The 17,600-nt window shown below is 36.5% G+C and overlaps 1 protein-coding gene across 1 annotated transcript; it reads right to left on the bottom strand.

Moving 5' to 3' along the window:
• Positions 1–2,936: 2,936 nt before the first annotated feature.
• LOC122043482 (xyloglucan endotransglucosylase/hydrolase protein 20-like) lies at positions 2,937–4,152 on the bottom strand. Its single transcript, XM_042604104.1, has 3 exons — positions 3,834–4,152; positions 3,555–3,748; positions 2,937–3,463 (listed from the first exon to the last, which is right to left on the bottom strand). Exons 1-3 carry the CDS (start codon positions 4,092–4,094, stop codon positions 3,085–3,087), a joined length of 834 nt encoding a protein of 277 aa, XP_042460038.1. The 5' UTR covers positions 4,095–4,152; the 3' UTR covers positions 2,937–3,084.
• Between the last annotated feature and the right edge of the window lie 13,448 nt (positions 4,153–17,600).

Below are 17,600 nucleotides of genomic sequence, written 5' to 3'. Positions count from 1 at the left end.
AACTCCCAATAAGTCCTCATAAAAGTCAATCATAGCACGAGAGATAGTAGGATGATCGGAACACATAGAGCCATCCTGAAGACGAAGAGATACAATGTTGTTTTTAGCATATCTAAGTTTAAGGGATTGATGAAAATATTTAGTGTTTTGGTCACCCAACTTTAACCAATCAGCACGAGCTTTTTGTCTGAAATAGCTCTCTTCACAGAATTTTAGAGATCTATAATGAATAACCAAAGCTCGCTCTTGGTCTAAAAGATCTTGATCAAGAGGAGCTTGGTGAAGATTTGACTGCAAATGATCCAAAGAAGCTTTACAGTTAGCAACACGAACAGAGACATCCGAGAATTCTACTCTATTAAGAACACGGAGCTCCTTAGCTAGCAACTTGAGTTTAGACCAGAGCACAAACATATGAGAGCCAGAGATAGGGGATCTCCAAACTGCAGAAACAATCTGGTTGAAATGAGGATGAGTGGTCCACATATTAAAAATTTAAAAGGCGAGGCACGTCGAGGAATCAAATTCCTAATATGAACAATAAGAGGGAATGGTCGACAATCCTGGACTAATGACCTCATAATCAGACCCAGGAAACACATCTAACCAATCAGAATTGATTAAGCATCTATCCAACTTTCGCCAGATACGAGACTTGGCGTCCTGGTTGTTTGTCCAAGTGAAAAATGAACCATGGTTGCTGAGCTCAGAAAGACCGCACCTAAAAAGACAAGCCTCAAACTCAGCTCCACAATTTGTTATATGGGCACCTCCAATTCTCTCAGAATTATTCAAAATGGCATTAAAATCTCCCTGCACTAGCCAAGCACCAGAAGTAGAAAGAGCAAGGTCAACTAGATCAGACCAAAGAACAGAACGCTCTATAGGGGAATTTGAGCCATATACAAGAGTCCACCAAAAAATTTTGGATCCCAAACAAGCTTTACAATGAAGAAACTGAGATGTAACCTTTTCCACAGTAAAAGTGATTTTTGAGCCATCAAAAAGCAATAAAATTCTACCCAGAGCATGCAAATGAAAATTATCAAGGCTGGACCAATTACACAACTTTAAATGAGTGAGGACTTTATCTTTATTATCCGGCTTTATTTTTGTTTCAAGAAGTCCTAAAGCTATCAATTTATATTTTGTAACCAAAGGATACACCTCTGATTGCTTAAGGGGATCATTCAATCCCCTGACATTCCAGGAGCAAATCATTGACCCCTATCAGGGGGCTTTATAATTCTCCGTGGCCTACCTTCCCCAATGACACCAGTAGAAGGAGGGATAATGACAGGAGTAGAACCAGTTAAAGGAGCTGATACAATCACATCATTTTTAGAAGTGAGTGTCGATCCAGATTCACAATTACTAGACGAGGCTACAGTGGGTAAAGCAGCCTTACCCTTAACTGCAGCCATCTTAGCAGAAGAGATAGACTTGGCAGCAATCTCGCAGGCAGAATTAGAGATAACAGAAGCAACAGCATTTGTGGCAACAGGATTAGTAGCAACAGCTATAACAGGATGTTTAACTTTCTCCTTCCAGACTTGCTTAGATTTAGACAATGCAAAAGGACAAAGGTGCATATCATGGCCAAATTGTTTACAAATACTGCAAGGGCTAGGCTTCCATTCATACATGACATTCTGGGTGAATTGGGCACCAAACTCATCCTCAAGAATGATAGAATCAGGAAAGTCCCCAGCAATACGCATATCAACCAAAATACGAGCAAAACCAAGCTTATCTCGTCTCAAAGTGCAAAGATCACAGAAAAGAGGCTTGCCTAGAATACTACCAATTCGACTAAGAATGTCCTTTGTCCAAAACTCCCAAGGAAGCAAGGGTAATTGAATCCAGATAGGAAGCTCCTGAATGTCACAAAGATCAAGCTTCATTCGAGGAATCCAAGCTTTAAGAATGAGAGGCCTACTATTAAAAAAGAAAGGACCATCATTAAGAACCCTATCTTTACTAGCATCAGAGTCAAATTGAAATAGGAAAAGATTATCCTTAATCTGAATCACCGAGGAAAGACCATATTGCTTCCATCGATTAAGAGCAAAATTCTCAATTTGCTTATAATGAGGAGAATACCCATAAACACTACCAATCAAAGCATGTTGCCACCGTTGAGTTTCCTCAAGAACTTCTGTAGAACGAAATTTCACCACACGAACACCGTTACTCACTGCAGGCGGGATATAAGAAAGATCACAACCTGGAGCACGAGCACGATTCTGACGGAAAAGATCAACCCATTTGGAATTACCACCAGAAGAGACTCCATTTTTAGGTTCATTATTGATAGGAGCAGAAACCCTAACCTCAGGGTCAGAAGTCCTAAGATCAGGGAACTTTTCCAATGAAGGGCCCCTAGGACTGAGAGAAGGCCCAGGATCATTAGGAGATTTCTCAAACCCTAGCGCGGACAGATCTGGAACTACATCAGGGACGGGCACAATAACATCGCAAGAAGATGAACTTAGAGAAAGGGAAATATCCTTCGAACATTGCTTTTTCCTCCCCATAGAGAATAGGATTCAGCGTAAAAGCAAAGCTAAAAGGCGCTGAGAAAAAGCAAGTTAAGGTTTAGGGTTACCGACCTCCGTGGAGGGTTTTTCTTCCTCCCATCTCCGGTGCTTCCCCCCTTACCTTTTCTTGCTCTTGTCGGCCGCCATCGTAAACCTTGGAGACGAAGATCTTCCTATCTTGCCTCACAAACCAGATCGCGACGTCATAAAGATTGGCGGAAGAGATCAGCCCTTGATCTGTCGCAACGGGCCGGCGTCGCAAGCGGCGAGGGGAAGAGGAGACGAGGAGAGAAAGATTGGCGGAGGGAGGGCAAAAAATCAATACGAACACACTCATTAATTAATTTCCTACTGAATTAATAATTAATTTCACTCCAGTACTTAAAACCATGCGTATACGTAAAATCAAACGTGCATATTTAATATTTTATTCGACCGTAATTTTTAGATACATAGCAAAATCAAACAATTAAAGCATTATACGAACACATAATTAAACACATGCGTATACGTAATCCCGCACGCGTATATATAAACACACTCATTAATTGACCGCGCACTCCGGCGGCGGGCCCCTCGCCGTCTGCCGCTTGGGGTCGCGGCAGTAGTTATAAATCATGTACCTCTCCCGCATCCACCTCACCTTCTGCATTCCGGCGGAGTCCAGCACTTGGTTCCACCACCCGCGGCGGTTAGCGGAGCAGCCGTAGGAGCCGACGGCGCAGGCGTCGGCAGTGAGCCCCCGGTAGGTGGCGATGAAGGGCGCCTTGGACCAGTCGGTCTTATCCAGGCCGCCGCGCGTGGCCCAATCGTCGCCGTCCCAAATGCTGGCGTACACCCGCATGGGCTGACTCTTCGGGTATGGTACCCCCAGCCGTTCGTTGTTCCGGAACACTCTGATCGGCGTCCCGTCCACATAAATCCTGCAAATTTTCATCAATTGTCAGGCAATCCATCCTTTCCCCCCTAAATTAATCAACAAATTAAACTCTGACGCATTCAATTCGAACTTACACAATCTCTTGAGGATTCCACAGAACAGAGTAAGTGTGAAAATCCAGTCTGGGATCGAACCAGAGGTAGAACTGCTGTTCCCGGTCGCCGGTCCCCCGCGCGTACACGTTGGTGTGCAGCACGTACGGCTGCCCGCTCACGTTCCCCAGGAACTCCAGGTCGATCTCGTCGTGCGTGCCCCCCAACGACGACAACTGCAATTTTTTTTTTTATTTTACTACTTTTGATTTTATTTACTAATCAATTAATTAATTCTTAACTAAAGAAACGAATTATTACGTAGAAGGTGGTGACGGTGCCGGCGGAGTTTCCGGGGACGAGCTTCATGCGGATGTCGAAGCGGCCGAAGAGGAACTCCTGCCGGGAGCGGAATCCGGAGCCAGAGGCGCGGTCGAGGGTGAGCTGGAGGATGTCGCTGTTGAGGGCTTTGCCGCGGCCCCATGTGATCTCCACGTCGGAGAGGAAGTTGATCGCCGAGACACCGGCGACGAGGGCGAGAAGGGCGGCGAGCAGGAACGACGAGTACGGGGCACTCGCCATGGAATGTTTACTTGGAAGGAGAGCGGGTATCGAAGTGTGTGAAGGAAGGGGATTGGAGGAGGGATATATATAGCTGGACTGCGTGTACTGGAAGCGATAAGCATGGATAGGACAGGACGAGTTACAATTATCATACACATTTTTTTTTCACCAAAATAAAACTGAACAAATAATTCGTATTAATAGAAAATTTAAGGCTTCGTCCTCAGAAATATCGCCAGTCAACTCATCGTCAAACAGGAGGAGTTTCGTTATTCGATATAATATAATTTAGCCGATACATAAGAATGGATAAAAATTAAAAGAGGCCTTAAATTAAAATAAACATATCAACGTCACTTTTTTAAAAATAAAATAAAAGTGCACCCTGTTAAATATTTTTTTCCTAAAATACCCTTTATCTCATCTCAATGTTGCTGTAACAGCTACATGTAGATGTTATAACGAGCATCTGGAGAAAGCTAATGATTAGCAAGTATAGCATTATTGTTTATTTTCAATTCTATTTAAACAATTACGGTTAACTACTATACTATGAAACTATTATGCAACTATTATAATATGTAACACATAATATAATATTATTACAGATTTACAGTAGTAGTTACTTAATAACTTATATACTTATTTTAAAGTAATTTTAAATAATTTTGATAAGTTGATAAATAATTTTTTTTTTTTTGATATAATTGTGTTGAGTGTTTAGAGTTAAGGTTCAAAATTTGAGAGTCTAGATCTGGTGGTAAAGGCGAAATCACTCGTCCCCAGTGCCCCCGTCGCACCCGACCCAAGGTCATCACGAGGAAGGTAAATCATAACATATTGAGCGAGCATGTAGTAGGTGGGGTGAAAAATCTAGATCTTGTGATCTATAAAAAAATGGATTAGGAGATGGATCATTTGTAATTACGATTGGATCGTGATCGTGATCTGATTGTAATTGGTTACAATCTTTCTCCGAGTTCATTGTCCTCAGATTATAATTTGGGTCTGGACAAATGATCAGAGGCCACCCGGAGGTCGTCCCTCGCTCGACACCAGATTGCCTGACCACTTGTCTACTGTAGGCGGTCTTCGGGTGGCCTCCGACCACTGTCTTGACCCTAACTATAACTTGGGGGCGGTCAATCCAAAAAGAGATTGTAACTAATTGTGACCGGATTATGACCATAATCCAGACACAATTATAAATAATCCATTTCCTAATTTTTATTTTTTTTTTCTAGAGAATCTGCACTCAAAATTTAAAGGTTAGGACTTATCTACAACGCCTAATAACTATTCGGTAATTACTATAATATAAAAATCATCTCTTTTACACTCAATCAAATTAAATTGTGAATACATTATAATAGCTATCAAGTAATTTCTACATAATATAGTTATTATTGAATAATTACTACAATATTTGTTGGAGTATTTTTAAGATAAAATTATTAATGGAGTTTTTTTTATATTTTAATTTTTTAAAAACAAAAGAAGCCGTTTTGATGATTTATAAAATTTGAGGCACTCTTCCTGCTTTTACCCAATAAGAATAGGAGAATGAAGCCTCTTCTTTGCCGATAATATTTTACTTTTTGATAATATACCGACTAATTTTGAACATAACAAATTTAATCCATATAAGATAAATAAAAAAAATACAAATATAGATTCTACCAAGCATCATCTACTTTCGAAAAATCAATCATAGTGTCAAGATTATAATTTATTTTTTTTATAAATATATTATAATTAAAAATTAAATCATAGATATTTACATAATAATTGAACGTCCGTTTACTGTATCTAGCTCCGAGGACGCGTAACATAGTGTCAAGATTGGAGTTTCTGTTGTGTAGGAAATCCGTTCAATCTTTTCCCATGGCATCGTACACCCGGGGATAATCTTTCGTTTTCTTGATATGTATCCGTGTTTACTTTGATGGGGATGTGAAAGGGGGACGGATGTGCATGCATGCAGGGAGGCGTCCAAAAGGGGTCAAAACGAGGCGGTGATTGATTGGCTGCATGAGAAGTTTATCCGAGGTGGCAGGTAACACGTCAACGCCGCGAGATTAGACAGTAGCTGACGATGACTCTAATAAGTGGACCGCTCTCGATAATCATCTTGTCGATTTGAGTCTGGAGATGCATGCAATTAATTGCGTGCATGAAAATTCTTTTTTTTTTTTTTTTTAAGTATTTAGCTAGTTGGCGTACAGCTGCTGCATGGCTGGCTCTCTTGTCTCCTATCTAAATAAAATGACATATATATATGTCAATTTTTATTTTATTTTATTTTATTTTATTCAAATCTAATAAATTAAATAATAATATATAATATCAAGATGTTAATAACTCTGGATATGCACCACGAGTTGATTATATATTTTATTGAATCTTAAACCCTGTTTTTTATTAGTACGATCAGCTTAATTAGGAGTGTCGAATTGAAACTTCTAAGCTGTTGTTTATGATTATTTTGAAAAAGATAGTTGATTAGGTTGAAAGGGGATTATTGCTTATAATAAAAGAGAAACAATCTATGAAAATCTATGTGGATTATTTTTATTTTCTTTTTTTTTATGCTCTACCGACATCTTCTCTTGATGTGAGCCTTTGTATGCCCAAGGGTGGAGTCAAGTATAAGTGTACTTGGGCTTTAGCACGGGGTCCACCGGAGGTCATTCCTATTCTATTATTAGCTCAAGATGTTTTTTTTGTTGTTTTTCATTAAAGTTTTTTAATCCGGACATATTATAATTCTTGGCTCCAACACTGCGTATGCCTAGCATCATCACTTAGCCTACCGATAATAATGTCAAATATTGCCATGTGCCTTATTCGAGATTACAATCTCGATCATTAACGTTATGATTGTTACATTATCACCGTAGTTAAGAGTCATACCTCATGTTAACTATTCGACCCTTGTCGGTTGATTGGAAAGGCTAATTTATTTTGAGATTTTAAGAGAAATTAGTGGTGTAAACTAAGCTAAGGTACCATCAATGGCAACATGAAGTAGTGTCACTCAATAGACAATTTTGTCCTTTGGCTCTTTGTGTGTGTGTGTGTGTGTGTGTGTGTTTCTAGATCACCAGATTTTCAATAGGTGAAGTGATGGCCTTGGCCCTTTACTCACAAGCGAAAGTAATTAGACTACCATTTAAATTCTAAGGCAATGTCTAAGGTCATTATCTTACACTTTGCTCTAATAGCCTTAGCTTTAGCGTGTCGGTCCACTTTTTTTTTTTTTTTTTTTTTTGTTTTGGAATCTATTTAACGAATGTGATTCCCAATCTTTCCTTATCGAACCCATAATTTGCTGTAGCCATCCTTTCCCAAGATAGTGATCTTGTCTCATCCCTCAAATGCACACATAGCCATGCTTCTCTACGTACTACCTATTGTTAGGACATATAAGAGTCTAGGAGAAATAACTCACTTCGCTTCGTCGAATTTGATTTACAGTAGAAACTCAAAATTAAAAATCTTTAGAATACTAACGCTTAGATTTTACTTTATATCTACTTCCTTAATGTGACTAATTCAAGGGTTCACTCACAACTCCACTATAAAGATCTCTTTTCCGAATGTGGAAAAGCCTCGTACAAGCTAAAATATAAGAATACAAATAAGAATACATAAGAAATCGAGAATGATTTTATAACAATGAATTTTATTTTACTTGTTCTTTTCTTGCTTTGATTAGCCTCTTAATACTTGGAAAGTGTAGCAATATTTATTGTCCAAACCTCAAGAACCGGAATCGAAGAAACTCCACAAAACCCCTTTCCTAAGGTTCTTTTGATGCTTCTTAATCAATTGGCCTCATTTTCAATCGATTGTCATGTCAGCATGACCATTCAAAATCTACAGAATGACTCTTTTTCACATAACTAATCAATTGGTGAGTTATACTATTCAATTATCAATTTCTAATTGATTAATCCAATCGATTTCGAAACTTTTTGTTCTTCGTGAAAATACTCTAATCTATTAGCCTAATCGATTGAAACCTATTGAATTAATTACCCCAATCGATTCCAGCAACTTCTATTCAATCATGAAAATGCCCCAATTGATTAGCTTAATTGATTAGTGAAGCCTGAATTGATTGCCTCAATCGATTCCAAGCTTTTCTGTTCCCTTACAAAAAATCATTCAATCGATTGCCCTAATTGAGTAACCTATGTTAAATCAATTGTCCTAATCAATTCAACACCCTTCTGTGATTCACGAAAATACCTCTCAATCAATTATCCTAACTAATCAATTGTCTTAGGTCAATCGATTGCTCAACCCTAACACCCGGAATCCAAGTTTAGGGTTCTGTTGTCTAATATCCGGTCAATTTTGACCTACTAAGACTTTTTTGCTAAGTGTTTAATCAACTTTTGATTTACTTGGACTTTTCATCTTGTGCCAAGTATCCATTCAACCTTTGACCCACTTAGACATTTCCCTTGCCAACTTCTCGTTGGACTTTCCCTTATCTAATCTCCAGTTAAAACTAGTCACTCGATAGACTTCTCTCCTGCACTTTCTCTAACCTAACCTCAGGTGGGACTTTCCATTGCCTAACTTCCAGTTATGACTTTTCGCTACTTAACCTCCAATTAAGACTTTCCGTTGCTTAATTAACCTCCAATTAGGACTTTTCATTTCCTAGCCCTACTAGATTTTCCATTACCTAGTTCCCAACTAGGTCTTCCAGTGTTTAGCCCCTCTAGGACTTCCATCGCTAGTTTCCAACTTGGTCTTATACCGCCTAGCCCTACTAGGACTTTTTATTGTCTAACCTCCAGTTAAGACTTTCTCAGTCAAGTATCTGGTCCTCCCTTGATCTACTTGACTTCTCTCACACATTGATAAACATTGAAACTCAAGCTCGAGCCAACCCGAGCTTAGTCAAATTAGTCAATCTTGACCCAAGGATGATTACATCAACAATCTCCCCCCTTTTGATATTTGACAATATTAGGCTAACATGTATTAACCCAACTTCCTACTTTATCCTATGCCAAAGCATGAATGAGAGTTTTCTAACTTAAACCCTACATTCTCCTTCTTTGACACACATAAAAAATCTTCTCCCAAAATTCATTCCTCTTATCCTTCAAACATCCCAATGAAAATCTCATACCTTTCATTGTATCAAATACTCTTCCTTGAGTATTCAACCAACATCCTTTTATAAATCTTCTTTCTTATTCAAATCACGTCTGTAATGTGCATCTCCCCCTCAAGAGATGTCCTATCCTTAACTGTTTCACCAACAATGATTTTGAGTTCCTAAAACTTTAGAAAATCTCAAAATTTGAGTCATGGGGTTAAAAATTCAACCTTGAATCTAAACCTTCTTCTTAACTCCAAATTAGTCTCCTTCCTTTCTTATTTTCATCAAGCAAATTACCCTTAAATACTTATCAAGGCATTTCAATGGGTTAGAAATAGTTAAATTAACTAAACGTCGCTTAATGGATTAAAATCAGACCATTTCAACTAAACATAGCACTGCCAATCAATTGGTTTCAGCTAGCAATCATTTCCAACCAATGCTAATAGATTGACGTGAGCCGCCAATCGATTACAACATACCCCAATAGATTGGACCGAGTGGCCAATAGATTGAAGTTTCTGATTTTTTAATTCAAATTCAAATTGAATTTCAGAAAATCATAATTAATTCTATGATATACAAAAAATCATAAAATTTTATATAGACATTACTTATGTCATATAATATCAAGGGGAAAAATAATTTTATATGAAAATAAGTCACATTTTAAAAGAATAATACAAAATTGAAATCTATTAAAAGATTCAATATTTCACTCTAATTTTGTATCTAATTCGTAAATGGTGATTTCTATTGACAAATAGACTTTGCCAAGATTTTTTAAAATTATTTTGAAATGATTTTCAAAAATAATTTTCAACTATGATCTTTGAGCTAAATGCACATAACTTGCACATTAATTTTCTCTATGATTGAACTTCACAAAATCTACGTGTTTTGATGAAATTAAAACTCAAATAGAAGCATTAAATCAATATCTTAAGTTTTGCTCATCCTCTTAACATCTCACTTATATCTAATGTATCTCAATACATATACAAGTCAACTCTATGATTTTTGTGAGATGTATGATAGGTTGTTTTTCCTAAACTAAAGGATCATGCATCTCTATCTACACTTTAACTTTGATTATCATATCTAGGATGTCAATTTATGTCATTGTCCTTAATTTTAAGAAATTACAACAATGCATAATAATGATTATATCATAGATCAAATGAATAATTGTTTTTTTAAAAAAAAATATATCATAGGTTAATGATGCATGTATGACATAACATATAGTATTTTTCATAACAAAATGAGTGCATGATATGATATCATGATATGTGATAGGGCACACAATCATGATATTTATGACTCATAAAAATGCTACCTAGATTTTCTATCTAAATATTATCTATTGGTTGGTCATAGGAAGATTGTACCGGTTCCACTGTACAAAAATTTTGTACAAGTGTCGAACCTTTCCTAACAACCTATTGTATTCTTTAGAAATTAAATTTGGAATCGCAAACGAAACTTAACATTATTGATTCCAAATTTAACTTATCTGTTCTTAGTGGTTTAGACATGGATCGCAAACGATACTTAACATTATTGATCCAAATCCACTTAGGTTACAAATTTAATTAAATATTTATTTCGGAAATCGGCTCTCAGGTCAAACATGGCGAGACACTTGGCCTTCTTGGGTATGGGAACATCCACCACTGCCTCGACAAAGCCTCTTAACGAAATTTAATATTTAATTTCCTTATATAACCTTAGGTTTAACCAAAAAGAACAATCGAATCACAAGATCGACAAATAAAACAAAAGAAACACAACTTCGAATTACAAATCCTAAAATCTAGAATCTATAGCCTCTTGTGTTTGGAATTTATACAAATAAAAATTAGTATGATGCGGAAAACAATTACTAGTTATACCTTTTTTTGTAAGCAATAACCTCTTGATCTTCTACCGTATTCCTCTTCTTATCTCGGACGTTGTGTGGGCAACGATCTACCGAGATGAGAACCACCAACACCTTCCTTCTTGCAAGATTCAGCCACCAACCTTCAAGCTCCAAGGGATGCAAAAGCAAAGCTTCCTTTCTCTCCTTCTTTTCCTAGCTAGAATCGGCCACCAAGGACTCCTCTAGTGTTGATGCCGCCGGCCACCAAGGAGGAAGAGAAAAGGAGAAAAGCAAGGAACTAGGGCCGACCACCACCAAGGAAGAGAGAAGAGGGAAATAGAATAGAGTTATGTAAGGTGAGGCACCTCTACCCCCTCTTTTATATTCCTTGGTCTTGGCAAATAAGGAAATTTAAATAAAAAATTTCTTAATTTCTTTGCTATGAAAAGGAAAATTTAATTGATTAAAACCAATTTCCTTTTCTTATAACAACATGGTCGGCCACCTCATAGCTCCAAGGAAGGAAAGTTTTAATAACACAAGAATTAAAACTTCCTAATTTGCTTCCAGAAATTTTTAAAATAAAATTTTCTATAATAATTTTTCCTTCATGATTGGTTATAAAAGAAAATTTTATAAATTAAAATCTCTCTATTAAAACATGTGGATGATTTTCAAAAAGGAAAGTTTTCTCTAAAATTAAAATCTTCCTTTCAATCTACAAATAAGGAAAGATATCAAATCTTTTCTTAATCTTTTGTAGAATCTTATAAAAGGAAATATTTAATTTTAAAACTCTCTTTTTAAATCATGAACATGGTTACAAAAAAAGGGAAAGTTTTATCAAAAATTAAAATCTTTCTTTTAACTACAAATAAGGAAAGATATCAAATCTTTCACTTAATCTTTTGTAGAAGCTATAAAAGGAAAGATTTAAATTTTGAACTTTCTCTTTTAAAAACATGATATCCACATAAGAAAATATTTTAAAATAAAATCCTTTTAATTTTATTAGGACCGGCCACAACAAGCTTGGGCTCCAAGCTATGGCCGACCCCCTTCACTTGACTCATCCCTTGGCTTGGCTAGCCCAAGCTTGGACTCCAAGCTTGCTTGGCCGGCCACCTAAGGTGGGTAGGAAGTGGATATGTGGTGGGTATAATTTTCTATATACAAGAGGCTACGATAGGGACCGAGAGGAGGAATTGGTTTGGTCTCCCGATGAAATTAAGCTTCCCGTGTTCGCCCCGAACACCCAACTTAATTTCATCAATAATAATTCATACCACTAAAGAATTATTATTGAACTACCGCAACAATCCCAAATTATATTTTGGGCTCCTTCTTATTATGAGTATGTTAGTCTCTCTGTGTTTAAGATGTCGAATGTCCACTAATTAAATGAGTTACTGACAACTCACTTAATTAATATATCAATCCAAGAGTAGTACCACTCAACCTTATCGTCATGTCGGACTAAGTCCATCTGCAGGGTTTCCATGACAATTCTTATGAGCTCCTCTTGGGGGCATTATCAACCTAGATTACTAGGACACAGTTTCCTTCTATAATCAATAACACACATTATAAGTAATATCATTTCCCAACTTATTGGGTCTATTGATTTATCGAGCTAAATCTCACCCTTTGATAAGTCAAAGAAATAAATACTAAATATATGTACTTGTTATTATATTAGAATTAAGAACACACACTTTCATAATAACTAAGGTCTTGTTCTTTTATTAAGTCAGTATAAAAAGAACTTACCTTAAATGATCCTGCTCAATACACTCGGAGTGTACTAGTGTAATTTATCAGTCAAGATAAACTTATACTTAATTATACTACGACTATTCCAATAGTTTGTTCCTTTCCATCTTAGTCGCGAGCTACTGTTTATAATTTATAAAGAACCGATAACATGATCTTCTGTGTGTGATACCACACACCATGTTATCTACAATATAAATTAATTGAACAACTACACTTAGCATAAATGTAGACATTTTTTACCAATGTGATTCTTTATTTTAAAATAAATATTTACAAAAGCTAGGCTTTTAGTATACACTTTAACATTATCAACTAATATTAAGCCAAAATAGGCATAAGTTGCCCCATTTCCCTAGAATGTGCCAAAGTCTCAATTTGACACATTTGTAAATGACATCATATTTGTGTCAATTTGATTAATCTCAATTTATCAAATTTTTATTGGCTCATTTTTACTCTCTAAGAGTAAACATCAACTTCTCATTTTCAAGGTGTTACAATATCTTGAAAATTTCCTAAGGTACCAACTTTACCATGGTTGGGTTAACTACCCTTCCAATTAGAGTTGACACACTCTAAACCCATTTAGTGTGAAGAGATCATATTCTTAGGAACCCAATGTCTATTGGTGCTCCTTGGATAATCTAGGTATTCACTAGGGATAACTTTCGTAGAAACCTTCCTAATGACTTTTCTAGACTTCTTAAAAGCTTTAGTCACACTAGTCTCCTCAAAGTCAACTTTAGGGATAACTTTCCTTATAACCTTGACTTGACTTCTAGACCTAGGGTTAGTTTCATTGTTATATGAAATTCTATGATATGATGACACATCCTCTTAGCTCTAGCTTTATATCCCAAACCTTTCTTTCACTTAGATGACTCGTGTCTATCTAAGCTGAGGTTTTGCTTTATAGAACCTTTGACATTATTTATCATTTTCCCAAGGGTCTTTTCAAACTTATCAAGTGTTGACCTTCAAACAGGATTTTCGACCCTCAACCTTTGATTTTTCATTGTTGCCTTGGACATTTTTCTTCCTAAGCATATATCTATTTTTACTTATTGTTTTCTACCATCGTATCTTCAGGTAAGGTTGTTCTGGCATCATATAATCTATACTTTTTCTTAGGATTATCATACTTCCTATTTTCATGATAAATAACACCAAAATTATAAAATTTATTTCTATTTTGCTTTTTATTATGATCTGAAAGAATACCATTAATTAATAGTACCTTAGATGTGCTCTTGGAAGCTCCCCTTGATTTGAGTTTCCTCTATTGTTTCTTCTTTGATGTCTCCCTTTTGAACATTGATTTTGATAATGTCCATTTTGATTGCACAAGATGTTGGTGTTGGAAGTATCAGCTAATCAAACATGAATGTGATAATGGCAAAGGGTTCAAAGTTAAGTTGTGTTGTGATCTAACAAGCTTACTTGAGTGTACAGGAAAGACCTAGTTGAGGCTAGGCAACGAAGTCCTAGTCAAGGGATTGGATACAAAGTCCTAGTCAAGAGATTTATGCACAAAGTCCTGGTCGAGTGGACTGGATAGAAGACTTGGTAGATCAAGGACATCGGGCAGAAATCTTAGGGTCGCATATACCAGGCGAAAGTCTAAGCGGATCGAGGATCAAACGTCAAGCAAAAGTCTCGTAGGTCAAGGTCAGATGCTGAGCAAAAGTCCAAACAGATGTTTGGCAAAAGGTAATCTCTCTTGAGAGGAGTAGGTGAGGATGCATTCTCCGTTGAGGAAACAATAGGCATCGGTTCGACCTAGGATTTCAATGAAATACAAAGTTAGAACCAGGCAATCCTGAGACTGACCTGATCATTATGATTATTATATTATATTATGCTTGTTTTGCTAACTCTATGATGCAGAAAATCGAAAGCTAGAAGTTGGTTGGAAAAAGTGCTTCTAAGGGCCAGGAATGGTCTAGGCACCCAGAGTGGGTCCAAGCGTTTGGATGAGCCTGAACCTAGCCACTTGTGCAGATAAGGTGTCGCACTTTGATTAGCTAGCACACGTTACTGTCCAGGCGCCCGGGAGTAGTTCAGGCACTTAGATTGGGATAGACTTTGGCAGATAGAGTTTCGCTGAGGTCATGTCACGTTAGCTTGATGGAGGCGCCCGGACAAGGCTATAAAAAGAGCCTTCACCTAGCAGTTTTAAAACATCATTCCAAACGACTTCCATGCTTGCGTGCTACTCCGAAAAGCTCTCCACGATGTTGAAACATTCCTCCAATGATGCTAAATCTTCTACTCTAAAGTCGTCGACATATTTGTTTTTATTACCTGCACTTTAAAATTCTGAATTCTCTTATAATATTCGAGTTATTAGTGAATTGTCCATCAAAAGTACTCAATGAATGTGGATCTTGGAGTAGGAGTCGTCACAAATTTTTGAACCAAGTAAAAAAATAACGTGTTAGCATTTTTTTTTTTTACTTTATTTTTCGCTGCGTATTCTCTGTTTTCCAAAAAAGTGAAAAATTAACTCACGTTATTCACCCCCCTCCCTCTAGTGCTTTTACGATCTTACAATTGGTATCAGAGTGATGACGCTTTGAATTAATGCAACCACCATAAGAGCATTTCGTTCCTTTTTCAGTTCAAAGTGGGGGCGCTCTAAATTGATCATACCATCACGATCTTACAATTTTACCCCTTTTTCTAGTTTTGTATTTTCAAATTTTAGTTATAAGTTAGGATTAGTGAAATAACCTCTTCTAATAAATTTCTCACTTTTTCAAAATTTCTCGAAGTTGGTGCAACACCACTTGAGCGATATTTTTTTAGAGTACGTTATTTTTTTTATTCTGCACTACTAATCCAAGACCAAGTCTTGGTACATTTTCCTTTTTATTTTTGTTTTACAAGATCAATGATATGAAATGGTCCATCAAGAAGGCTACAATACCGCCCGACCGCCTCTTTTCTCCGGCGAGGATTTCAACTACTGGAAGGGCCGGATAGAGTACCACTTCAAGACGTAGGTGGAGATGTGGATCATAATCCAAACTGGATTCACACTCCCCACTGAAAATGGAGAACCATTCACCTGCAACAAATGGGATGAACTAAGAAAAAGGAAGATCGAGGCAGATACAAAAGCCACTCAGACCAATAGTGTGGCTTGACTAAAGAGGAGCTAAACTGAGTTGGACTATTCAGTAGGACAAAGGATCTTTAGAAAAAATTGATCAAGTTTCACGAAGGAACCTTCGATGCTAAGGTATGTAAGAAAGATCTATTTTTGAATAAATTATATAACATCAAAATATAGAATGGAGAATCATTAAGTCAACTACACATCGAGATCAAAGATCTACTCAACGGACTCCACTCGATAGGACAAAAAGTGGAGAATCGTGATATTATAAGGTATGCTCTTAACACATTTTCAAAGAACATTTTGTAGGCATCTATGACATATGCTTACAAGGTTTTCAAGGATCTTTAATCTCTTAGACTAGACAAGCTATTTTCCAAATTTGAATTGCATAAACAGACAAATGTATGCTTTGCTGAGAAAGAAATTGCCTTGCTTACAGAAAAATTCAAGACTAAGAAGTCAAAGCCCAAATTCTGACCCGAACCTGAATTCGAAATGGACTTAGAAGACGACAAGGAGATCACCTCCAAACTAGTTGGCCTAGTTTAAAAATTTCTAAAAAAGCAAAGAAAAAGGAATACCCTGAAAACAATGTAGTCCGAGTCGTCAGAAGACTCTGAAGAAGAAGAATAAGCTCAAGCAAGTTTCCTTACTCTATTGGTACAAGTTCACGTTATCGAGATCGAATCCGAAGCCATGTCTGAGTCAAGCCATGGATCCATATCCATTTTTGAAGGAACAAACATCAATGTAAGTTCTCCTTTAATAGATAAGTTGCACAATTTAATTTGATACTTAACTCGTAAGCTACCCAAGTCCAATGTCTAGGTCAAGTCACTTCAAAAGGAGGTAAGAGCCCTCAAGAAGGAGACTTACACAAGTTCTTTGACTAAACCAATTCAAAGTGGAAGTTTAACTGAAGTCCAACAACTTGAGGAAGAAAATTCCACTATGAAAATTCAAATCAAAGAACTTAAAGATTCATTAGAACAGTTCACTTTGAATTCCAAAAATCTTGATATGATTCTTGAAAAATAAAGGGTTGTATGCAGTCGATTTGAACTTGGATATAAGGCTAAAATAAGATTTAAATCTTACTTATCAATTATAAATCTAAACATTAGAAACCAAGTCCAAACGTAGGTCCCTAAATTAAACTTGATTAATCAAGTTGTACTAAATCAGTATTGGATCCCTAAGGATCAAATTTATTACCTAGATAGATCGTATCAAGGCTATGATCTAGGGGGAGTGATAGACCCAATTTTATCATGAAATAGGTATCAAAAAAATTAAGTGATTGAATTCATTTTATACTAATGTAGCAAAGAGATGACTCAGGTCGTCTCCTAATGAATATAACAATGATGGTATCTTAGAATTACTTTGTTATTGCTTTTTGAATTTTTGATGAGACATTGGGGTTTTTGATTTTGTTGAGTTCTTAAACTGAGGAATGAAATAGCATGACAATTATGAAATTAAATCTAATGCAATAAAAGAGATCCTATCTATCTATTAATCATGAACCCACACCATACTGTCACTTTGTGCTATGGATTACACCATTAACATAACTAAATAGATTGGAAACTAAACAAAATTAAAACAAGAACAAACCAAATTACAAAGATT

The sequence above is a fragment of the Zingiber officinale genome, chromosome 2A (assembly GCF_018446385.1).
Source record: "Zingiber officinale cultivar Zhangliang chromosome 2A, Zo_v1.1, whole genome shotgun sequence".
Lineage (NCBI taxonomy): Eukaryota > Viridiplantae > Streptophyta > Magnoliopsida > Zingiberales > Zingiberaceae > Zingiber > Zingiber officinale.
Note: the sequence above shows the minus strand (reverse complement) of the source record. Positions and strands in the feature narration are given on the sequence as shown.